This window comes from Entelurus aequoreus, linkage group LG17, assembly GCF_033978785.1.
Source record: "Entelurus aequoreus isolate RoL-2023_Sb linkage group LG17, RoL_Eaeq_v1.1, whole genome shotgun sequence".
Classification (NCBI taxonomy): Eukaryota; Metazoa; Chordata; class Actinopteri; order Syngnathiformes; family Syngnathidae; genus Entelurus; species Entelurus aequoreus.
In genome coordinates, this window is record NC_084747.1 from 21,065,746 (window position 1) to 21,091,701 (window position 25,956).

Below are 25,956 nucleotides of genomic sequence, written 5' to 3' on the forward strand. Positions count from 1 at the left end.
CTAACAAGTTGATATCATGTGATGCCAGTCAAACAAGTTGATATCAAGTTCCATCATGTTGCTACTTGGTGCTAACAAAAGTAAAATGTTGCAATGCCAGTTACAAACACTTTGATATCAAATTTAAACATGTTGATACTGGGCGCTAACAAAAGTAATATGATGCAATGTCAGTTACAAACACGTTGATATCAAGTTCCATCATGTTGCTACTTGGTGCTAACAAAAGTAAAATGTTGCAATGCCAGTGACAAACATGTTGATATCAAGTTGGATCATAGCGATACTAGGTGCAAACAAGCTGATATCTTGTGATGCCAGTCACAAACATGTTGATATCAAGTTAGATCATAGTGATACTAGGTGAAAACAAGCTGATAGCATTTGATGCCAATCACAAACATGTTGATATCAAGTTAGAGCATAGTGATACTAGGTGAAAACAAGCTGATAGCATGTGATACCAGTCACAAACATGTTGATATCAAGTTTGATCATAGTGATACTAGGTGAAAACAAGCTGATAGCATGTGATGCCAGTCACAAACATGTTGATATCAAGTTGGATCATGGTGATACTAGGTGCAAACACGCTGATATCATGTGATGCCAGTCAAACAAGTTGATATCAAGTTGGATCATAGTGATACTAAGTGAAAACAAGTTGATATCATGCAATGCCAGTTACAAACACTTTGATATCAAGTTTAAGCATGTTGATACTGGGCGCTAACAAAAGTAATATGATGCAATGTCAGTTACAAACACGTTGATATCAAGTTCCATCATGTTGCTACTTGGCGCTAACAAAAGTAAAATGTTGCAATGCCAGTGACAAACATGTTGATATCAAGTTGGGTCATAGTGATATGAGGTGCAAGCAAGCTGATATCATGTGATGCCAGTCACAAACATGTTGATATCAAGTTAGATCCTAGTGATACTAGTTGAAAACAAGCTGATAGCATGTGATGCCAGTCACAAACATGTTGATATCAAGTTAGATCATAGTGATACTAGGTGAAAACAAGCTGATAGCATGTGATGCCAGTCACAAACATGTTGATATCAAGTTAGATCATAGTGATACTAGGTGAAAACAAGCTGATAGCATGTGATGCCAGTCACAAACATGTTGATATCAAGTTGGATCATGGTGATACTAGGTGCAAACACGCTGATATCATGTGATGCCAGTCAAACAAGTTGATATCAAGTTGGATCATAGTGATACTAAGTGAAAACAAGTTGATATCATGCAATGCCAGTTACAAACACTTTGATATCAAGTTTAAACATGTTGATACTGGGCGCTAACAAAAGTAACATGATGCAATGTCAGTTACAAACACGTTGATATCAAGTTCCATCATGTTGCTACTTGGCGCTAACAAAAGTAAAATGTTGCAATGCCAGTGACAAACATGTTGATATCAAGTTGGGTCATAGTGATATGAGGTGCAAGCAAGCTGATATCATGTGATGCCAGTCACAAACATGTTGATATCAAGTTAGATCATAGTGATACTAGGTGAAAACAAGCTGATAGCATGTGATGCCAGTCACAAACATGTTGATATCAAGTTAGATCATAGTGATACTAGGTGAAAACAAGCTGATAGCATGTGATGCCAGTCACAAACATGTTGATATCAAGTTGGATCATGGTGATACTAGGTGCAAACAAGCTGATATCATGTGATGCCAGTCAAACAAGTTGATATCAAGTTGGATCATAGTGATACTAGGTGAAAACAAGTTGATATCATGCAATGCCAGTTACAAACACTTTGATATCAAGTTTAAACATGTTGATACTGGGCGCTAACAAAAGTAATATGATGCAATGTCAGTTACAAACACGTTGATATCAAGTTCCATCATGTTGCTACTTGGTGCTAACAAAAGTAAAATGTTGCAATGCCAGTGACAAACATGTTGATATCAAGTTGGGTCATAGTGATATGAGGTGCAAGCAAGCTGATATCATGTGATGCCAGTCACAAACATGTTGATATCAAGTTAGATCCTAGTGATACTAGGTGAAAACAAGCTGATAGCATGTGATGCCAGTCACAAACATGTTGATATCAAGTTAGATCATAGTGATACTAGGTGAAAACAAGCTGATAGCATGTGATGCCAGTCACAAACATGTTGATATCAAGTTAGATCCTAGTGATACTAGGTGAAAACAAGTTGATAGCATGTGATGCCAGTCACAAACATGTTAATATCAAGTTGGATCATGGTGATACTAGGTGCAAACACGCTGATATCATGTGATGCCAGTCAAACAAGTTGATATCAAGTTGGATCATAGTGATACTAAGTGAAAACAAGTTGATATCATGCAATGCCAGTTACAAACACTTTGATATCAAGTTTAAACATGTTGATACTGGGCGCTAACAAAAGTAATATGATGCAATGTCAGTTACAAACACGTTGATATCAAGTTCCATCATGTTGCTACTTGGCGCTAACAAAAGTAAAATGTTGCAATGCCAGTGACAAACATGTTGATATCAAGTTGGGTCATAGTGATATGAGGTGCAAGCAAGCTGATATCATGTGATGCCAGTGACAAACATGTTGATATCAAGTTGGGTCATAGTGATATGAGGTGCAAGCAAGCTGATATCATGTGATGCCAGTCACAAACATGTTGATATCAAGTTGGATCATAGTGATACTAGGTGAAAACAAGCTGATAGCATGTGATGCCAGTCACAAACATGTTGATATCAAGTTAGATCATAGTGATACTAGGTGAAAACAAGCTGATAGCATGTGATGCCAGTCACAAACATGTTGATATCAAGTTAGATCATAGTGATACTAGGTGAAAACAAGCTGATAGCATGTGATGCCAGTCACAAACATGTTGATATCTAGTTGGATTATGGTGATACTAGGTGCTAACAAGTTGATATCATGTGATGCCAGTCACTAACTAGTTGATATTAAGTTAGATCATAGTGATACTAGGTGAAAACAAGCTGATAGCATGTGATATGTGGGCTCTGTACCGAGGATGTCGTTGTGGCTTGTACAGCCCTTTGAGACACTTGTGATTTAGGGCTATATAAATAAACATTGATTGATTGATTGATGCCAGTCACAAACATGTTGATATCTAGTTGGATTATGGTGATACTAGGTGCTAACAAGTTGATATCATGTGATGCCAGTCACAAACATGTTATCTAGTTGGATCATGGTGATACTAGGTGCAAACAAGTTGATATGTGATGCCAGTCACAAACATGTTGATATCAAGTTGGATCATAGTGATACTAGGTGCAAACAAGTTGATATCATGTGATGCCTGTTACAACCTGTTATCAAGTTGGATTATGGTGATACTAGGTGCTAACAAATTGATATGTGATGCCAGATACAACATGTTAATATCAAGTTGAATCATAGTGATACTAGGTGCTAACAAGTTGATATTATGTGATGCCAGGTACAACATGTTAATATCAAGTTGAATCATAGTGATACTAGGTGCAAACAAGTTGATATCATTTGATGCCAGTCACAAACATGTTGATATCAAGTTTGATCATGGCGATACTAGGTGCGAACAAATTTATATCATGTGAAGCCAGTCACAAACATGTTATCTAGTTGGATCATGGTGATACTAGGTGCAAACAAGCTGATATCATGTGATGCCAGTCATAAACAAGTTGATATCAAGTTGAAGCTTAGTGATACTGTGTGAAAAGAAGTTGATGTCAAGTTGGATCTTAGTGATACCAGGTGCTAACATGTTGATATCATGCAATGCCAGTTACAAACACTTTGATATCAAGTTTAAACATGTTGATACTTGGCACTAACAAAAGTAATATGATGCAATATCAGTTACAAACACGTTGGTATCAAGTTCCATCATGTTGCTACTTGGTGCTAACAAAAGTAAAATGTTGCAATGCCAGTGACAAACATGTTGATATCTAGTTGGATCATAGTGATACTAGGTGCAAACAAGCTGATATTATGTGATGTCAGTCACAAACATGTTGATATCAAGTTAGATAATAGTGATACTAGGTGAAAACAAGCTGATAGCATGTGATGCCAGTCACAAACATGTTGATATCAAGTTGGATCATAGTGATACTAGGTGAAAACAAGCTGATAGCATGTGATGCCAGTCACAAACATGTTGATATCAAGTTGGATCATAGTGATACTAGGTGAAAACAAGCTGATAGCATGTGATGCCAGTCACAAACATGTTGATATCAAGTTGGATCATAGTGATACTAGGTGAAAACAAGTTGATATCATGTGATGCCTGTCACAACATGTTGATATCTAGTTGGATTATGGTGATACTAGGTGCTAACAAGTTGATATAATGTGATGCCAGTCACAAACACGTTATCTTGTTGGATCATGGTCATACTATGTGCAAACAAGCTGATATCATGTGATGCCAGTCAAACAAGTTGATATCAAGTTGGATCATGGTCATACTAGGTCCAAACAAGTTGATATCATGTGATGCCAGGTACAATGCTAATATCAAGTTGGATCATAGTGATACTAGGTGCAAACAAGCTAATATCATGTGATGCCAGTCACAAACAAGTTGATATCAAGTTGGAGCATAGTGATACTAGGTGCTAACAAGTTGTTATCATGTGATGCCAGTCACAACATGTTAATATCAAGTTGAATCATAGTGATACTAGGTGCAAACAAGTTGATATAATTTGATGCCAGTCACAAACAAATTGATATCAAGTTTGATCATGGTGATACTAGGTGCTAACAATTTGATATCATGTGATGCCAGTCACAAACATGTTTATCAAGTTAGAGCATAGTGATAGTAGGTGCTAACAAGTTGATATAATGTGATGCCAGTCACAAACATGTTGATATCAAGTTGGATCATAGTGAATAATAGGTGAAAACAAGTTGATATCATGTGATGCCAGTCACAAACAAAAAATATAAGGCAAAAAAATGTTGCAGCACAAAGGAATGGGACACGTTTGAGGATATTTTGACAAGGTGGGGGACTGTTATAGATATTAACACAATAATTACAGATTAATAACATAAAAACCATAACAATTTAATAACATAGTGTTCTGGTACAAAGGAATGGGACAAGTTTGGGGAGATGTTGACTAGGTGGGGGACTGTTATGAATAATTACACCATAATTACACTTTAATAACATAAAAACTATAACAATGTTGAAACTGTAACAGACAAATAACTGTTGCAGCACACAAGGTGGGCGGCCATCTTGACGCTGGTTTGTCTTTGTGGTCATAAACAATGTTTGTGTGTGTATTATGAACGCAGCAACATCACAGGCAAACACTTCCTGTTGATGTTTCCATGACGACCCCTTGGGGACGTCACCTTTTTGTTCTCTGAAACAAACCTTCTCGCCATCATTGTGGCACCGGTTGCCGGGGCAACGGCTGTGGATAAACAAACTTAAACAATGTTGTGTTTCCTGAAGAATGGCCGCCTCAGTGTGACGACGTAATAACGTTTCCATGTTCTTATGTGCAGACAGGAGGTCCAGGAGATGAATAATAACAATGTTTGCATGTTCTTGTGTGCAGACAGGAGGTCCAGGAGATGAATAATAACAATGTTTCCATGTTCTTGTGCGCAGACAGGAGGTCCAGGAGATGAATAATAACAATGTTTCCATGTTCTTGTGCGCAGACAGGAGGTCCAGGAGATGAATAATAACAATGTTTCCATGTTCTTGTGCGCAGACAGGAGGTCCAGGAGATGAATAATAACAATGTTTCCATGTTCTTGTGCGCAGACAGGAGGTCCAGGAGATGAATAATAACAATGTTTCCATGTTCTTGTGCGCAGACAGGAGGTCCAGGAGATGAATAATAACAATGTTTGCATGTTCTTGTGCGCAGACAGGAGGTCCAGGAGAACTGCGTGCGCTGGAGGAAGAGGTTCTCCTTCGTGTCCAAGATGAGCGCCAACCCACACACGGGAGTGCTGGACCCTTCCGTGTGCAGAGTGTCCGTCAGGAAGGTAAAAACATTCTTTGTCACGCCAGCCGTCATAATGTGTTCATTTACCTGTGGCGCTCCCCCACAAATACATGAGTGGTTACATTCATTCAAATATATATATACTGCATATATTTTAGACCTATAATATTACAACACATTTTATGTTAGCATTCTTTACAAACCATTTTTGGTCAAAATAAATACTTAAATATCAGATTTTGCATGCAACTATAATGACAATAGATTTGATGGTAAAATGTACAAAGTATATTACTGTCAATTAAAAAAACTAACATCGTTTATTGTATGTTTTTTTTTTACCACACTTGTTGTTTTTACGGCGTGTTTCCAGAAATAGAAACACAACAAGCTACCACTTTACCCTCAGTGGTACCCTTTTTACATTTTACTGTAATATGTGGTGTATAAAATGTATATTTTACAGTAAAATTCTGGTGACTAAGCTGCCATTTTTCCATTAAAAAAACAGTTTTTGCATTTTACTGTAATATGTAGTAAAAAAACCAAAAAAACACAATGTATATTATACGGTAAAATCCTGGTGACTAAGCTGCCATTTTTTCCTCCGTAAAAAAAACTTTTTTTTTTTTCATTTTACTGTAATATGTTGTAAAAAAAACAAAAACAAAAAAGAAAACATTGTTCCCCCGTAAAAAAGCATCGGCACTGTTTTTTCATTTTACTGTAATATGTTGTATATAAAATGTTTATTTTACAGTAAAATTACAGTAAAACTAAGCTGCCATTTTTCCATGAAAAACAGTGGTACTGTTTTTCCATTTTATTGTAATACTTTGTGTATATATAAAAACATATTTATTTAACAGTAAAATTTTGGTGACTAAGCTGCCATTTTTTCCATAAAAAACAGTTTTTTTTCCATTTTACTGTATTATGCTGTAAAAAAAACAACAGCAAAAAAGAAAACACGGTATATTGTACGGTAACATCCTGGTGACTAAGCTGCCATGTTTTCCTCGTAAAAAAACTGTGGGACTGTTTTTCCATTTTACTGTAATATAATGTAATAAACAACAACAAAAGAAAACACTGTTTATTTTACAGTAACATTCTGGTGACTAAGCTGTCATTTTTTCCCCATAAAAATAGTGGTACTGTTTTTCCATTTTACTGTAATACATTGTGTATATATACATTTTTTTATTTTACAGTCAAATTCTGGTGACTCAGCTGCCATTTTTTTTCCATAAAAAACAGTTTTTTTTCCATTTAACTGTAATATGCTGTTAAACAACAGCAAAAAAGAAAACACAGTATATTGTACGGTAAAATCCTGGTGACTAAGCTGCCATTTCCCCCCGTAAAAAAACAGTGGTACTGTTTGTCCATTTTACTGTAATATATTGTAAAAAACAACAACAAAAAAAGAAAACACTGTTTATTTTACAATAACATTCTGGTGACTAAGCTGTCATTTCCCCCCCATAAAAAACAGTGGTACTGTTTTTCCATTTTACTGTAATATGTTTTGTATATATAAAAACATTATATTATACAGTAATATTCTGGTCACTAAGCTGCCATTTTTCTGTAAAAAACATTTTTTCCATTTTATTAATATGTATTAATTTGTTAATATTACAATATTAATATTTATTGTAATAATATGTAGAAAAAAAATCAAACAAGAAAACTGTATATTTTACAGTAAAATCCTGGTGACTAAGATGCCATTTACCTCCCGTAAAAAAACAGTGGTACTGTTTTTCCATTTTACTGTAATATATTGTAAAAAACAAACAAAAAAAAAGATAACACTGTTTATTTTACAGTAACATTCTGGTGATTAAGCTGCCGTTTTTCTCCATAAAAAACAATGGTACTGTTTTTCCATTTTACTGTAATATGTTGTGTATATATAAAACATTTTTTATTTTACAGTCAAATTCTGGTGACTCAGCTCCCATTTCTCCCATAAAAAACAGTTTTTTTTCCCATTTTACTGTAATATGCTGTAAAAAAACAACAACAGCAAAAAAGAAAACAGTATATTATACGGTAAAATTCTGGTGACTAAGCTGCCATTTTCCCCCGTAAAAAACAGTGGTAAGGTTTTTCCATTTTACTGTAATATGTTGTAAAAAATAAAGTATATTTTACAGTTAAATTCTGGTGACTAAGCCGCCATTTTTCCTATTAAAAACATTGGCTCTGTTTTTCAATTTATAATTAGTTACACGTTGTTTAAATACACTGCATATTTTACAGTAAAATTCTGGTGACTAAGCTGCCATTTCCCCCCGTATAAAACAGTGGTGCTGTTTCCATTTTACTGTAATATGTTGTAAAAATAAGTATATTTTACGGTACAACTCTGGTGACTAAGCTGCCATTTTTTCCGTAAAAAAACATTGGTACTGTTTTCCCATTTTATTGTAATATGTTGTATATAAAAAGTATATTTTACAGTAAAATTCTGGTGACTAAGCTGCCATTTTCCCCGTAAAAAACATTTTTTTTCCATTTTACTGTAATATGCTGTAAAAAAAAAAAACAACAACAAAAAAGAAAACACAGTATATTGTACGGTAAAATTCTGGTGACTAAGCTGCCATTTTTTCCGTAAAAAACTGTGGTACTGTTTTCCATTTTAGTGTAATATGTTATCAAAAATAAAGTATATTTTACAGTAAAATTCTGGTGACTAAGCTGCCATTTTTCCTGTTAAAAAACGTACACTGTTTCTCAATTTTTAATTAATTACGCATTGTTTAAAAACACTGCATATTTTACAGTAAAATTCTGGTGACGAAGCTGCCATTTCCCCCCCGTAAAAAAACAGTGGTACTGTTTCCATTTTATTGTAATATTTTGTAAAAAATAAAAAATAAAGTATATTTTACAGTTAAATTCTGGTGACTAAGCTGCCATTTTTTCCGTAAAAAACATTGGTACTGTTTTCCCATTTTATTGTAATATGTTGTATATAAAAAATATATTTTACAGCAAAATTCTGGTGACTGAGCTGCCATTTTTCCTGTTAATAAACATTCGCACAGTTTTTCAAATTATAATTAATTACACGTTGTTTTAAAAAACTGAATATTTTACACTAAAATTCTGATGAGTGAGCTGCCATTTTTCTGTAAAAAAAAACCATTGGGACTCAATTTTCCATTTTACTGTGATATGTTGTAAAAAGAAGTATATTTTATGGTACAATTCTGGTGACTAAGCTGCCATTTTCCCCCGTAAAAAACAGTGCTACTGTTTTTCCATTTTACTGTGATATGTTGTAAAAAGAAGTATATTTTACGGTAACATTCTGGTGACTAAGCTGCCTTTTTTTCCGTAAAAAAACATTGGTACTGTTTTCCCATTTCATTGTAATATGTTGTATATAAAAAAATATATTTTACAGTAGAGATGTCCGATAATATCGGCCTGCCGATATTATCGGCCGATATATGCGTTAAAATGTAATATCGGAAATTATCGGTATCGTTTTTTTTATTATCGGTATCGTTTTTTTTATTTTATTTTTATTTTTTATTAAATCAACATAAAAAACACAAGATACACTTACAATTAGTGCACCAACCCAAAAAACCTCCCTCCCCCATTTACACTCATTCACACAAAAGGGTTGTTTCTTTCTGTTATTAATATTCTGCTTCCTACATTATATATCAATATATATCAATACAGTCTGCAAGGGATACAGTCCGTAAGCACACATGATTGTGCGTGCTGCTGGTCCACTAATAGTACTAACCTTTAACAGTTAATTTTACTAATTTTCATTCATTACTAGTTTCTATGTAACTGTTTTTATATTGTTGTACTTTGTTTTTTATTCAAGAAAATGTTTTTAATTTATTTATCTTATTTTACTAATTTTTTTAAAAAGTACCTTATCTTCACCATACCTGGTTGTCCAAATTAGGCATAATAATGTGTTAATTCCACGACTGCATATATCGGTTGGTATCGGTAATTAAAGAGTTGGACAATATCGGAATATCTGATATCGGCAAAAAGCCATTATTGGACATCCCTATTTTACAGTAAAATTCTGGTGACTAAGCTGCCATTTCCCCTGTAAAAAACGTTTTTTTTCCCATTTTACTGTAATATGCTGTAAAAAACAACAACAGCAAAAAAGAAAACACAGTATATTGTACGGTAAAATTCTGGTGACTAAGCTGCCATTTTTTCCGTAAAAAACATTGGTACTGTTTTCCCATTTTATTGTAATACTGTATGTTGTATATAAAAAATATATTTTACAGTAAAATTCTGGTGACTAAGCTGCCATTTCCCCCGTAAAAAACAGTTTTTTTCCATTTTACTGTAATATAATGTAAAGAAATAACAGCAAAAAAGAAAACACAGTATATTGTACGGTAAAATTCTGGTGACTAAGCTGCCATTTTTTCCGTAAAAAACATTGGTACTGTTTTCCCGTTTTATTGTAATATGTTGTATATAAAAAATATATTTTACAGTAAAATTCTGGTGACTAAGCTGCCATTTCCCCCGTAAAAAACAGTTTTTTTCCATTTTACTGTAATATGCTGTAAAAAACAACGCAAAAAAGAAAACACAGTATATTGTACGGTAAAATTCTGGTGACTAAGCTGCCATTTTTTCCGTAAAAAACATTGGTACTGTTTTCCCATTTTATTGTAATACTGTATGTTGTATATAAAAAATATATTTTACAGTAAAATTCTGGTGACTAAGCTGCCATTTCCCCCGTAAAAAACAGTTTTTTTCCATTTCACTGTAATATGCTGTAAAAAACAACATCAAAAAAGAAAACACAGTATATTGTACGGTAAAATTCTGGTGACTAAGCTGCCATTTTTTCCGTAAAAAACATTGGTACTGTTTTCCCATTTTATTGTAATACTGTATGTTGTAAATAAAAAATATATTTTACAGTAAAATTCTGGTGACTAAGCTGCCATTTCCCCCGTAAAAAACAGTTTTTTTCCATTTCACTGTAATATGCTGTAAAAAACAACAGCAAAAAAGAAAACACAGTATATTGTACGGTAAAATTCTGGTGGCTAAGCTGCCATTTTTTCCGTAAAAAACATTGGTACTGTTTTCCCATTTTATTGTAATACTGTATGTTGTATATAAAAAATATATTTTACAGTAAAATTCTGGTGACTAAGCTGCCATTTCCCCCGTAAAAAACAGTTTTTTTCCATTTCACTGTAATATGCTGTAAAAAACAACAGCAAAAAAGACAACACAGTATATTGTACAATAAAATTCTGGTGACTAAGCTGCCATTTCCCCCGTAAAAAACAGTGCTACTGTTTTTCCATTTTACTGTAATATGATGTAAAAAAAAAAAAGAAGTATGTTTTACAGCAAAATTCTAGTGACTAAGCTGCCATTTTTCTGTAAAAAAAACATTGATACTCAATTTTCCATTTTACTGGGATATGTTGTAAAAAGAGGTATATTTTACGGTAAAATTCTGGTGACTAAGCTGCCATTTTTTCCGTAAAAAAACATCGGTACTTTTTTTCCATTTAAAAACTGTATATTTTACAGTAAAATTCTGATGACTGAGTTGCTGTTTTGTTTTTTTACTGTAAAATCTAAATTTTTTGTTTACAGTGTACCTAAAAAAATGTAGATTTTCATTTTTTAGTATCAACTTAAGTCGGTCAAAAATACGGATGACATTTTTCTTTTTCCATTTCAAGCAAATTGATGCACGTCAAATGTTACAACAATGTTAGTTATTTTTTTGTTTTGTATTTATATTTATGTTACTTTCTTCAGTGTTGACAAGGAGGTGTACAAGTACATGAAAATATGCTCCAAAGTGCTTCAAACAAAGAGATGAATTTTAAAAACTTTTTGCTGTTTTCCCTTGCAGGAGCAGAAAGGAGGCAAAACGTACACGAAGGTAAACCCCCCCTCCCCCGCGTCACACCACTTCCTTTTTTAAATGTTTTTAAATTGTTGTTGTTCCTAAACTGGGACTAAATTTAGCCGATTTCCCTCCTTGGAAGTCCACTTCCTGGCAGGCTCACCTATTTAAAAACAGCTTCTGGGAAAAAAGGGAAACCTTACGACTGAAGAATGTTAACCTTTCACTGCAGAGTTCATCTCAAACTAGGACTGGGTGATAAAACCGTATCGATACATATCGCGATAGACAATAATTAAAAAAAATTTCTGGCCATTTCAACACCTCCAAATTTGGTAATAAAACCAAACAATCACACTACTTACAGCGTAAACACTTTGTAGGCCGCAACATAACACATTCAGCTTCCTGGAAGAAATGCACTTCCTGGTTACACAACATACCCTATATAGCCAAAACCAGGGGTTCTTAACCCTTTTGACTTTGGGGCCCAATAAATACTAAAAATCACATCTCTTATATAAGCATGCTAATGTTAGGATGCTAATATTTTATGCTAACGTTTTAGCTAATTGTTTATGTTCATACCAAAAGAAACATAGATTTTGATACTTGGCGCCATCTTAAAAGTATGCTAACATCTCTTTTATTAGCATGCTAATGTTAGGATGAAAACATTTAATGCTAACTTTTTAGCTAATTGTTTATGTTCATACCAAAAGAAACAGATTTTGATACTCGGCGCCATCTTAAAAGTATGCTAACATCTCTTTTATTAGCATGCTAATGTTAGGATGCTAACATTTTATGCTAACTTTTTAGCTAATTGTTTATGTTCACACCAAAAGGAACATAGATTTTGATACTTGGCGCCATCTTAAAAGTATGCTAACATCTCTTTTATTAGCATGCTCACGTTAACATGCTAAAGTTTTGTCCTACCTACTAAGCTAATTGTGTATGTTTAACCCTAAAAAGCATGGGTGTGGATACTTGGCGCCATCTTAGAAGTATGCTAACTTCTCTTATGTTAGCATGCAAACGGTTAATGCTAGCTTTTTAGCAAATGTTGTATGTTTATACCTAAAAATTATAGATTTTGATACTTTGCACCATCTTAAAAGTTTGCTAACGCCTCTTTTATTAGCATGCCCACATTACATTCTAAAGTTTTGTCCTAGCTTTTAAGCTAATTTTGTATGTTTAACCCTAAAAATCCTGAGTTTGGATACTTGGCGCCATCTTAGAAGCATGCTAACTTCTCTTATGTTAGCATGCAAACGGTTAATGCTAGCTTTTTAACAAATGTTGTATGTTTATACCTAAAAATTATAGATTTTGATATTTGGCACCATCTTGGAAGTATGCTAATGTCTCTTGTATTAGCATGCTAACTTTAACATGCCAATGTTAGCATGCTAACATTTTCTGCTAGCTGCTCAGATAATTTTGTATGTTTGGACCTAAAAGTAGTGCATTTTAATACTTATCGCTATTTTAAATGTACGTTAACTTGTCCTATGGCTTCATGCTAACAGTCTTTTATGTTAGCATACAAACAGTTAATGCTAGCTTTTAAGCTAATTTTGTATGTTTAACCCTAAAAATCACGGGTTTGCATACTTGGCCCCATCTTAGAAATATGTTAACTTCTCTTATGTTAGCATGCAAACGGTTAATGCTAGCTTTTTATAAAATGTTGTATGTTTATACCTAAAAATCATAGATTTTGATACTTGGCACCATCTTGGAAGTATGCCAACATCTCTTATATAAGCATGCTAATGTTAACATGCTAATGTTTTATCCTAGCTTTTAAGCTAATTTTGTATGCTTAACCCTAAAAATCATGGGTTTGGATACTTGGCGTCGTCTTAAAAGTATGCTAACGTCTCTTATATTAGAATTCTCTCGTCTTATGCTAGCTTTTAAGCCAATTTTGTATGTTTAACCCTAAAAATCACGGGTTTGGATATGTGGCGTAATCTTAGAAGTATTGATCAACCCCTGGCCAGAGGGTCAGGGCACAGATAGCAGGCCCATCAAATTTTCCGGTGGAATTTTCTAGCTATTATTAATGGAAGAGTGCAGACATCACACGCTTCATAAAGCATTTTTAGTGGCTGCCAAACAGACTGCTTTTTACTACTTTTTGAAGAGCTGGCGCACATAAATCTTTGCCCAGGTGGTTCTGCTTTGCCTCGGACTACTTACTGGACCTGCAAGCTGGGTTCAAAGTCACTGTCATTAAAAAAACAACATGAAGGATGGACGCCAGGTTTATTTTTTATGGTTTTATATTGCGAATGAAAGCACGATTTAACGAAACCTTGTGTAAGATGGAACGATTAGCGGTATTCATGTAGTAAAATCGCACGTAATTACACGTTTTTGCTAAGTTCATATGTTTACACCTAAAAATCATTAATTTTGATACTCGGCGCCATCTTCGAAGTATGCTAATGTCTCTTACGTTAGCATGCTACATTTTATGCTAGCTATTGTGCTACTTTTGAATGTTTAAACCTAAAGATAATGGTTTCTAAAACTCTATGCGGTCACACGTCAACTGTTAGCCTACTTGTGTGAACGTTAGCATGCTAACGTCTCTTATATTAGCAGGCTAACGTTAATATGCTAAAGTTTTTTTGCTAGCTTTTTAGATAATTTGCACAATTTAACCTAAGAATCCTGATTTTTTTATACTTGGCGCCATCTTGGAAGTATGCTAATGTCTCTTAAGTTAGCATGCTAACATTTTATGCTAGATATTGTGCTAATTATTTAATGTTTAAACCTAAACATAATGATTTCTAAAACACTATGCGGTCACACGTCAACTGTTAGCATACTAGTGTGAACGTTAGCATTCTAACATTGTTTCTCGCTTCTCTTATATTGGCATATAAACATTTTATGCAAGCGTTTATGCTAAGTTCATATGTTTAAACCTAAAAACCATTAATTTTGATACTCGGCGCCATCTTGGAAGCATGCTAATGTCTCTTACGTTAGCATGCTAACATTTTATGCTAGCTATTGTGCTAATGTTGAATGTTTAAACCTAAACATAATGGTTTCTAAAACTCTAGGCGGTCACACGTCAACTGTTAACATACTTGTGTGAACGTTAGCATGCTAACGTGTCTTATATTAGCAGGCTAACATTAACATGCTAAAGTTTTTTGCTAGCTTTTTAGATAATTTGCACAATTTAACCTAAGAATCCTGATTTTTGATACTTGGCGCCATCTGGGAAGTATGCTAACGTCTGTTATGTTAGCATGCAAACGGTTAATGCCGAGTTTTAGGAACCATGATTGTTAGGTTTAAACATTCAAAATGGGCACAAAGGCTAGCGTGAAACGTTAGCACGCTACGCCGCAGGCCCATAAAAAAAAAAAAATCGCAGCAGGCCCATAAAAAAAAAAAATCGCAGCAGGCCCATAAAAAAAAAATAATCGCAGCAGGCCCATCAAAAATAATAATCAAAAGCATCTCTTCCTGCTTTCAGCTGGGCTTCACCGACCTCAACATGGCGGAGTTTGCAGGCTCGGGCTCGGCGGTGCGCTGCTGCCTGCTGGAAGGATACGACACCAAGAACACGCGGCAGGACAACTCCATACTCAAGGCGAGCTAACGTTTACATTTGCAGTAAGTGTTCCAGGAACTAAGTACTCGTTGAAGAGTTCCAGTGCAGGAAGGAGGTCACATGGTCAGACAGGAAGCAGGAAGCAGGAATGCACACACACACCGTGGGTAGTTTCCACGCTGACATGTTTGTGTAACATGTTTTTGTCCTTGCAGGTTATCATCGGGATGACCCTCCTGTCAGGAGACCCCTGCTTCAAAACGTGAGTTCTTCTTTCTCCCCCCCCCCCCCCCCCCCCCCCCCAGCCGCAAATCAGCCTCCCTGTGACCTCCGACCTTTAGCCAAGCAGGAATGTTTTGCAAGCTAAACATGTCCCCCCCCCCGCCCACCCACAGTCCTCCCAGCACCGCCAAGTCCATCTCCATCCCGGGACGCGAGCACACCCTGCAGCTGGACTGCAAGGGGGAGGGAACCGCCCAACCCGGGCCGGCCGGAGGGATTTCCCTGGGCCGGACCCCCAAACCTCGACCCTCCGTCGTCAGCTCAGGTAACGCCACGGGATGTCCCGCTACCATTTATTTCTTTGACCTTTTTCAACAACATGTGCAATATTTACGTGTCAAAGTTTTGTTCGGAATCCAACCAAGACCCTCTGGAACAGTCTGAAGGTCCGCCGTGTTGAACCTTGTCTGCCAGAGAGAGAAAAACAATGATGTCATCACATTGCTAGATATTACGTCATCGATATACTTCTCACAACCGCTGGGGGGCGCACTGCTTGTGTTCAACTCTACAGTGGCACTATTTCTAGTAACACTCTTTGTAGTACTATTTGTAGTACTATTTGTAACACTCTTTGTAACACTATTTTTAGTACTATTTTTAACACTCTTGTAACACTATTTGTAGTACTATTTGTAGTATTATTTGTAGTATTATTTGTAGTATTATTTGTAGTACTATTTTAAACACTATTTGTAGTACTATTTGTAGTACTATTTGTAACACTCTTTGTAGTACTATTTGTAACACTCTTTGTAACACTCTTTGTAACACTATATGTAGTACTATTTGTAACACTATTTGTAATACTATTTGTAACACTATATGTAGTATTATTTGTAGTACTATTTGCAACACCATTTGTAGTATTATTTGTAGTACTATTTGTAACACTATTATAACACTATTTCTAGTACTATTTCTAATAATATTTGCAACACTATTTCTAGTAGTATTTGTAGTACTACTTAGTAGTATTTCTGGTACTACTTTTGGTACTATTTGTAGTACTAGTACTATTTCTAATAATATTTGCAACACTATTTCTAGTAGTATTTGTAGTAGTATTTCTAGTACTACTTAGTAGTATTTCTAGTACTATTTCTGGTACTACTTTTAGTACTATTTGTAGTACTATTTGTAACACTATTTGTAGTACTATTTGTAACACTATTTGTAGTACTAATTGTAACACTATTATAACACTATTTCTAATACTATTACTAGTACTATTTGTAACACTATTTGTAGTACTAATTGTAACACTATTATAACATTATTTCTAATACTATTACTAGTACTATTTGTAACACTATTTCTAGTACTATTTTTAGTAGTATTTCTGGTACTACTTTCAGTACTATTTGTAACACTATTTGTAACACTATTTGTAGTGCTATTTGATGTACTATTTGTAACACTATTTGTAGTACTATTTCTAACACTATTTGTAACACTATTTGTAGTACTATTTCTAACACTATTTGTAACACTATTTGTAGTACTAATTGTAGTACTAATTGTAACACTATTATAACACTATATGTAACACTATTTCTAATACTATTACTAGTACGATTTGTAACACTATTTGTAGTACTATTTTTAGTAGTATTTCTAGTACTACTTTCAGTACTATTTGTAACACTATTTGTATGGCTAATTGTAGTACTATTTGTAACACTATTTGTAACACTATAACACTATTTGTAGTACTATTTCTAACACTATAACACTATTTGTAGTAGTATTTGTAACACTATTTGTAGTGCTATTTGTAGTACTATTTGTAACACTATTATAACACTATTTGTAACACTATTTCTAATATTATTACTAGTACTATTTGTAACACTATTTCTAGTATAACACTATTTGTATGGCTATTTGTAGTACTATTTGTATTACTATTTGTTGTACTACTTCTAACACTATTTGTAGTACTACTTGTAACACTATTTATAACACTATTTGTAGTAGTATTTGTAACACTATTTGTAGTACTATTTGTAACACTATTTGTAGTACGATTTGTAGTACTATTTGTAGCACAATTTGTAGCACCATTTGTAACACTATTTGTAGTACTATTTGTAACACTATTTGTAGTACTATTTGTAGTACTATTTGTTGTACTACTTCTAACACTATTTGTAGTACTACTTGTAACACTATTTATAACACTATTTGTAGTACTATTTGTAGTACTATTTGTAACACTATTTGTAGTACCATTTGTAGTACTACTTGCAGCACTATGAGTATTAACAAGTTACTGTCAAGTGAGTGTTAATAATAACAGAATAATAATAGAAATAATTGAAGACAAACTTCTACTTTTGCTGTCCTCAGGTCTCCTGGAAGACCCTGAAGGGAACCCGTGCAGTCCGGGGGAAGTCTTCCAGTCGGGCCACTCCAGGAACTCCAGCTACGCCAGCCAGCACAGCAGAATCTCAGGTTTCTTTCCATCATTCACGCCGTCAGGCATCTGTGTGGACACCTATGACCTGGTCACTCTGCTTGGGGCCCTCGTGGTCCTGCAGGATGACAATTGTGGAGGTTCAGGGTTTAGCTTAGCGCCTCCATGCAAGCTAACGAGCCATGTTGGTGATTATTATGGGATGTCCTGGGTCTTGCAGGCTACAGCACAGAGCACTCCTGCTCCTCCAGCTTGTCTGACCTGACCCACCGCAGGAACACCTCCACCGGCAGCAGCACCTCGGGGGGGCCGGGGACCTTAACTGCCGAGGGAGACGGAGACAAGGAGGCGGGGCGCTTGGAGAGACCCCCCCGGCCCCCCAGGCCCATCCTACACACCAACAGGCCTCCAAGGTACCTGCTTTGACCTTATCCATATAATCTATTAAACTATATTTATTGTTATTGCATTTCATTTCATTGTGTTCATTTACTTTAAATCTGTTAATTTTTATTTAGTTATTTTATTTATTTTTATGTTAATGTATTTTATTCATTTTTATTATATTTAGTTTTATTTTATTTATTTTATTTAAGTGTATTTATTTTAATTGTATTTATTGTATTTAATTTAACTGCTTTCAGTGCTATTGTATTTAATTTAATAGCATTTATTTAATTTCAGCCTATGTATTATTATTGTATATTTAATTGTATGATGTTTTGTCGTATATAATTTTACTTCCATTCTATTTAATTTAATTTTCTTCATTCACTTTAACTGTATTAACTTTTGATGTATTCGTTTTGTCTCATTTAATTTATTTTATTTTATGTATTTTATTTATTTCAAATGTATTTTATTCCTATTCTTTTTAACTTAATTGTGCTCATTCACTTTTATTGTAATACTTTTTAATATAACTATCTAATTTAATTATATTTATTCTTATTTAATTTAATTGTATTTTATTTTTACACTATTTAATTTAATTGAGTTCATTCACTTTAATTGTATTAATTTTTGATATATTTATTTGATCTAATTGTATGTATTTTATTTTATTTAAGTTAATATTTTATTTTATTTAAATCAATTTGAATCCTATTCTATTTAGTTTAACTGTGTTCATTCACTTTAATTGTATTAATTTTTCATGTATTTATTTGATCAAATTTTATTTATATTTTATTTGAGTTAATATTTTATTTAATTTGAATAAATTGTAATTCTATTCCATTTAGTTTAATTGTGTTAATTAACTTTAATTGTATACTTTTTTAAATGTAATTAATTTATAATTAAATTGTATTTTATTCTTTACTTGATTTAATTGAGTTCATTCACTTTAATTGTATTAATTTTAACTAATTTTATGTATTTTATTTTATTTAAGTTGATATTTTATTTAATTAAATACATTTTAATCATATTCTATTTAGTTCAAATGTGTTCATTCACTTTAATTGTATTAATTTTTAATGTATTGCTCTAATTTTCTTTTTATTTTATTTAACTTAATATTTTATTATTTTTTAAATTTAATTTAAATACATTTGAATCCTATTCTATTTAGTTTAACTGTGTTCATTCACTTTTAATTGTATTAATTTGTTATGTATTTAGTTGATCTAATTTGATGTATTATTTTATTTAAATTAACATTTTATTTAGATTAAATCAATTTTAATCCTATTCTATTTAGTTGACTGTGTTCATTCACTTTAATTGTATACATTTTTTATGTATTTATTTGATTTAATTTTATGTATTATTTGATTTAATTTGAAATATTGTATTCATTATTTTAATTTAAATCAATTTTAATCCTATTCTATTTAGTTGAATCGTGTTCATTCACTTTAAATGTTTAATTGTTTTTTTATGTAATTATTTAATTTAATTTATTATTTTTTAATTAAATTGTATTTTATTCTTACTCTATTTGAGTTCATTCACTTTAATTGTATTAATGTTTTATGTAATCTAATTTTATGTATTTTATTTAAGTTAAATTAATATTTAATTCATTTTTTAAATTTAATTTAAATAAATTTGAATCCTATTTTATTTAGTTGAATTGTGTTAATTCACTTGAATTGATTAATTGTAATTGTATGTATTACTTTATTTAATTTAAATTAATATTTAATTCATTTTTTTTAATTTAATTTAAATAAATTTGAATCCTATTTTATTTAGTTGAATTGTGTTAATTCACTTTAATTGATTAATTGTTTTTTTTTATCTAATTATTTAATTTAATTAATTCTTTTTTAATTACATTTTATTTTATTCTTATTCTATTTGATTTAATTGAGTTCATTCACTTTAGTTGCATTTTTTTTTTTAAATTAAATTGTATTTTATTCTTACTGTATTTGATTTAACTGAGTTCATTCACTTTAATTGTACACATTTTTTAAGTATTTATTTGAACTCATTTTATGTATTCTTTTTTATATTTAAGTTAATTTTATCTAATGAAATACATTTTAATCCTATTTTATTTAGTTGAACTGTATTCATTCACTTTAATTGTATTATTTTTTTATGTATTTATTTGAACTACTTTTATGTATTATTTTATTTCAGTTAATATTTGTATTTATTTAAATACATTTAAATCCTATTCTATGTAGTTTAACTGTGTTCATTCACTTTAATTGTATTACTTTTTAATGTATTTATTTAATTGTATGTATTTTATTTTATTTAAATTAGAATTTTATTCATTTTTTTTAAATTAAAATTTTAATCCAATTCTATTTAGTTTAATTGTGTTCATTCACTTTGTTTAAATTTTTTTTATGTATTTATTTGATTTAATTTATTTATTTATTTTTTAAATTGTATTTTATTCTTATTCTATTTGATTTAATTGAGTCAATTCACCTTAATTTGTAATGTATTTCACTTAATTTTACTGACTTTATTGTATTTATTGAATTTACGTGTTTATTTTTATTGTACTTTCTTTATTTTAATCATTTTTCCCCTCCTGTCGTAGGAGGAAGCAGGACTCGGTGGAAAGTCGGCCATCTTGGGTGAACGACACCCGCATGGACGCCGACGACATCGTGGAGAAAATTGTCCAAAGCCAAAACTTTGCCGACGTCAACAACACTGAAGGTGGGCCAGGGGCAGATGACACAAATGGTCTGTTCCAGGGTGGAATAAAAGCGTGAGGCCGTGTTTAAAGTGACATACAAGCGTAAAAAGAAGTGCACCTGTGTGTCCGTGCAGACAGCAACCTGCGTCTGTTCGTCAACAGAGACGGCACCACCGCGCTCAGCGCCATCCGGCTGGGGAACAGGTGAGTTGGCCTCGCCGCTTTGGAGACTTGGCGCCGACTGACGTGTGCCGTCCTCCCCAGGGTCTCGGCGGGGGGCTACGAGCCCGTGGTGATCGAGAGCCACTGAAGTCCGCACTTTAACGCTGGTCACGAACGTCTCGCGTCAACATGTGACCCCCTGAAGCACTTTGTGTCCGTACAGGTTTCTCTCCTGAAGCGCCTCGTGTAGGCGGGCTCGCTAGTGACGGCCAGGAGAAGCCATTTTGTTTCCTCACATTCTTGTTGCTGCAAGCTAAAGGTGTGGCCTTTCTTCAAAGTTCATGTCTCATCTCTGCTGCCCCCTGGTGGAGCAGCCGCACCAAGACACAAGAAAGTACACACCTTTTGTTTTCAACACAAACAAGATGTTTTTTTCTTGCCTTTTAAAGATTTTACACGTTTTTTTTCACTCAAATCTCTACCAAAAACACGTTTTTGTAGCTCTTTTTCATGGTGGCTGACTGGGACAAACTCGCGGTAACTCCCAATGGCTGGCTAATTTCCTGGCAGCTTGGCTAACTACCTAGAAGCTTAGCTGGCTAACTTCCTAGTAGTCTGGCTGGCTAACACCTGGCGGCTTGGCTAACTTTTTGGTAACCTAGCTAACTAACATTTGTTAGCCTAGCTAGCTAACATTTGGTAACTTGGCTAACTTTCCAGTAGCCAAACTGGCTCAATTCCTGGTAGCTTGGCTAACTTACTAGTTGCCTAGCTGGCTATAACTTCCTAGTAGTCTAGCTGGCTAACAACTGGCAGCTTGGCTAACTTCCTGGTAGCCTAGCTAGCTAACAATTGGTAGCTTGGCTAAATTACCCGTTCCCTAGCGGGCTATAACTTCCTAATAGCTTGACTGGCTAATTTCCTGGTAGCTTAGCTAGCTAACATTTGGTAACTTGGCTAACTTCCCAGTAGCCAAACTGGCTCAATTCCTGGAAGATTGGCTAACTTACTAGTTGCCTAGCTGGCTATAACTTCCTAGTAGTCTAGCTGGCTAACAACTGGCAGCTTGTCTAACTCCCTGGTAGCCTAGCTAGCTAACATTTGGTAGCTTGGCTAACTTTCTAGTAGCCAAACTGGCTGACATCCCGGTAGTTTGGCTAACTTACTTGTTCCCTAGTGGGTTATAACTTCCTAATAGCTTAACTGGCTAATTTCCTGGTAGCGTAGCTGGCTAACGCCTGACAGCTCGGCTAACTTCCTAGTAGCCTGCCTAACTGTTGTTTTTTTTCCCACATGAACCTGTAGACTTTGTCCCGTTTAGTGGTTTTTAGGGTTTTTTGTGTCTGTCAGCCACCGTACTTTTCCACTCAAAAGGAGTTTCAGTAAAGATTTGTTTCCTGTTTACAATTTGGGAGGTTTTCCAAGCCAAGCTACAGTTTTTTGTGTTTGTAACGCTGCTTTCTTTATTAGTGAACTGACACGTTTTGTTTGAGTTCACGTCGTTTAGGGACGAACCACTGATGGTCTTTTCTGGCCTTGTCGGGTTGACGCCACCACACTTCTTCTCTAAAAGCACACGTTTCTATTTTTGTCTCAGTATTCTGTGATGGTTCAGACCGGAGGATGGTTACGAGCACACCACTTGACTCCCGCTTTCCTTCTAGAAATTGTAATATTGTATAATAACAAAGATACTACGAGTTATAGAGAATGACGCAACTTTCGTTGTAGAATTCACTTTAAACAATAAAAATCTACTCTTAAGTTGTTTTATTTTGTGGGGATTTAAAAATTTATCATTTCCAGGTCTACTTATAGAAGTACCAGTAAGTATTTAAGTGTTGTAACATGCTAGTGGAACATGCTAATATCATTAAGACATCAGAAAGTCCCTTTGCTCCCCCCCCGCCCCCCCATCATTGTGGTCAAAATGAAGAATGGTGACACCCGATTGCCCAAGATAGAGGAAGCCTTCTCATCTTGGACTGGTTCGAAGTGGTTCTCCATCATGGATTTGAAGTCTGGTTACTACCAGGTGGAAGTAGATTTTAAACCAACCCAACACCCCAGTACACTTCAAACCAGGCAACACCCTGAGACAGAGACTGGTGCGTCCTAAACACCGGACACCCCACACCCACAAAAACAACCCGGTGTCATGATGACTGCCCATCCATCCATCCATTTTCTTCCGCTTATCCGAGGCCGGGTCACGGGGGCAGCAGCCTAAGCAAAGAAGGCCAAACTTCCCTCTCCCCAGCCACCTCGTCCAGCTCCTCCCGGGGAATCCCGGGGCGTTCCCAGGCCAGCTGGGAGACATAGTCTTCCCAACGTGTCCTGCGTCTGTCCCGTGGTTTCCTACCGGTCGGACGTTCCCTAAACACCTCCCCAGGGATGACCAGATGCCTGAACCACCTCAGCTGGCTCCTCTCGATGTGGAGGAGCAGCGGCTTTACTCTACTCCGAGCTTCTCGGGAGAGCCCCACCACCCAACGGAGAAAACTAATTTCGGCCGCTTGTACCCGTGATCTTGTCCTTTCGGTCATAACCCAAAGCTCATGACCATAGGTGAGGATGGGAACGTAGATCGACCAGTAAATTGAGAGCTTTGCCTTCCGGCTCAGTTCCTTCTTCACCCCGACGGATCGATGCAGGGTCCGAATTACTGCAGATGCTGCAAAGATCCGCCTGTCCATCTCACGATCCACTCTTACCTCACTCGTGAACAAGACTCCGAGGTACTTGAACTCCTCCACTTGGGGCAAGACCTCTTCCCCAACCCGGAGATGGCACTCCACCGTTTTCCGGGCGAGAACCATGGACTCGGACTTGGAGGTGCTGAACCGATGACGAATGCACTGATTCATATATTGGGGAAACAAAACAACCACTAAGCCGACGCATGGCACAGCATAGAAGGGCAAAGTCTTCAGGCCAAGACTCCGTGGTCTACTTGCACCTCAGTGACAAACAGCACTCCTTTGAAAACAAAGATAAACAGATTCTGGACTGGGAGGACGGATGGTACGAAAGAGGCCATCAATGTCAAGGTTGAAAAACCATCCCTGAACAGAGGAGGTGGTCTGCGACACCACCTGTCTCCCACATACAACACTGTCCTTTCAACCATTCATAAAACACTCTGCAATTTAGCCTCCAACAAATAAGAGGAGTTAGAAACATTATAGTCACAGAAAGTGACCAGAATGCCATTTGTGACATTTGTTTACAACTGAATGGAATGCTAAGACGGGGAATTCCGACTATTTTGGACTGGTAGTAGTCGATCCACAGCGATGGTTCTATCACACAATACTTCAATGCTAACGAGGGGAAATTACACTTCAATGAATGTCGTTGGCTTTGACAGTTAGGATTGTTTGCATCTCAACAGTTGTTTTTTCTCACTACGATAGGGCGAAACCATCCTTGCCCAGGCACACCTTCCTGGTTTTGAAGTATAAATATTTGGGGTTTTGGCACCAGCCGCTGGACTAGATCTGATCAATCTAAGTCTCAGACTAGATCTGACCAATCTAAGTCTCAGACTAGATCTGACCAATCTTAGTCTCAGACTAAATCTGACCAATCTATGTCCAAGACTAGATCTGACCATTCCAAGTCTAAGACTAGATTTGACCAATCCAAGTCTATGAGCATGAACTGATGAAGTTTACTGAGGTTTTGGCACTAGCCGCCAGACTAGGTATCACAAACGAAGTCTAAGACTAGATCTGACCAATCCAAGTCCAAGACTAGATCTGACCATTCCAAGTCTAAGACTAGATGTGACCAATCTAAGTCTGTGACTAGATGTGACCAATCTAAGTCTAAGACTAGATGTGACTAATCTAAGTCTAAGAGCATGAACTGATGAAGTCTACTCGGATGAGAGACCAAACATCTACTAAGACCAACCCAACAGTCCAGTTGCGATCAATTGAACGCCCTGAGATATGCGTGGATGGAAAGAACTTGAGTGAAGTCTTGGTCTTTCCTAAAAGTCACATCGTCTTTTCTGACACATTTGAGGAACACAAGGACAGGCTGCTCAGAGTACTTCACTTTTTACGGTTTGTTTGGGTAAGCACCCCATTTATGTCGAAATAGCATGGCTCCAAGGTTCGAGTCACTTTCCCCTCACTCAGTAGTTCATCCTCATACTTGCAGTGTGTGTATTGTACATATTACATATTGTTATGAAGGTGTCTGTTACTACATTATATATACACTTAGCGTCTAACAATCTCTGTGAACCTTTTCAATCCGGTTTCAGGGCAAATCACTCTACGGAGACAGCCCTCGCAAAAATGACTAATGATCTATTGCTAACGATGGATTCTGATGCGTCATCTATGTTGCTGCTTCTTGATCTTAGCGCCGCTTTCGATACTGTTGATCATAATATTTTATTAGAGCGTATCAAAACGCGTATTGGGATGTCAGACTTAGCCTTGTCTTGGTTTAACTCTTATCTTACTG

At 35.1% G+C, this 25,956-nt stretch overlaps 1 protein-coding gene across 1 annotated transcript in view; it reads left to right on the forward strand.

Moving 5' to 3' along the window:
- Nucleotides 1-23,226, forward strand: part of LOC133631922 (early estrogen-induced gene 1 protein-like) — a 36,078-nt gene extending 12,852 nt beyond the window's left edge. The window contains exons 3-12 of the mRNA XM_062024113.1: nt 5,925-6,045; nt 11,914-11,943; nt 15,422-15,538; nt 15,715-15,761; nt 15,895-16,046; nt 18,134-18,238; nt 18,421-18,613; nt 21,211-21,332; nt 21,447-21,516; nt 21,577-23,226. Of these exons, the coding sequence (XP_061880097.1) occupies nt 5,925-6,045; nt 11,914-11,943; nt 15,422-15,538; nt 15,715-15,761; nt 15,895-16,046; nt 18,134-18,238; nt 18,421-18,613; nt 21,211-21,332; nt 21,447-21,516; nt 21,577-21,622 (1,003 nt within the window). The 3' untranslated portion in view covers nt 21,623-23,226. The remainder of the gene's footprint in view (nt 1-5,924; nt 6,046-11,913; nt 11,944-15,421; nt 15,539-15,714; nt 15,762-15,894; nt 16,047-18,133; nt 18,239-18,420; nt 18,614-21,210; nt 21,333-21,446; nt 21,517-21,576) is intronic.
- The last annotated feature ends 2,730 nt before the right edge of the window (nt 23,227-25,956 follow it).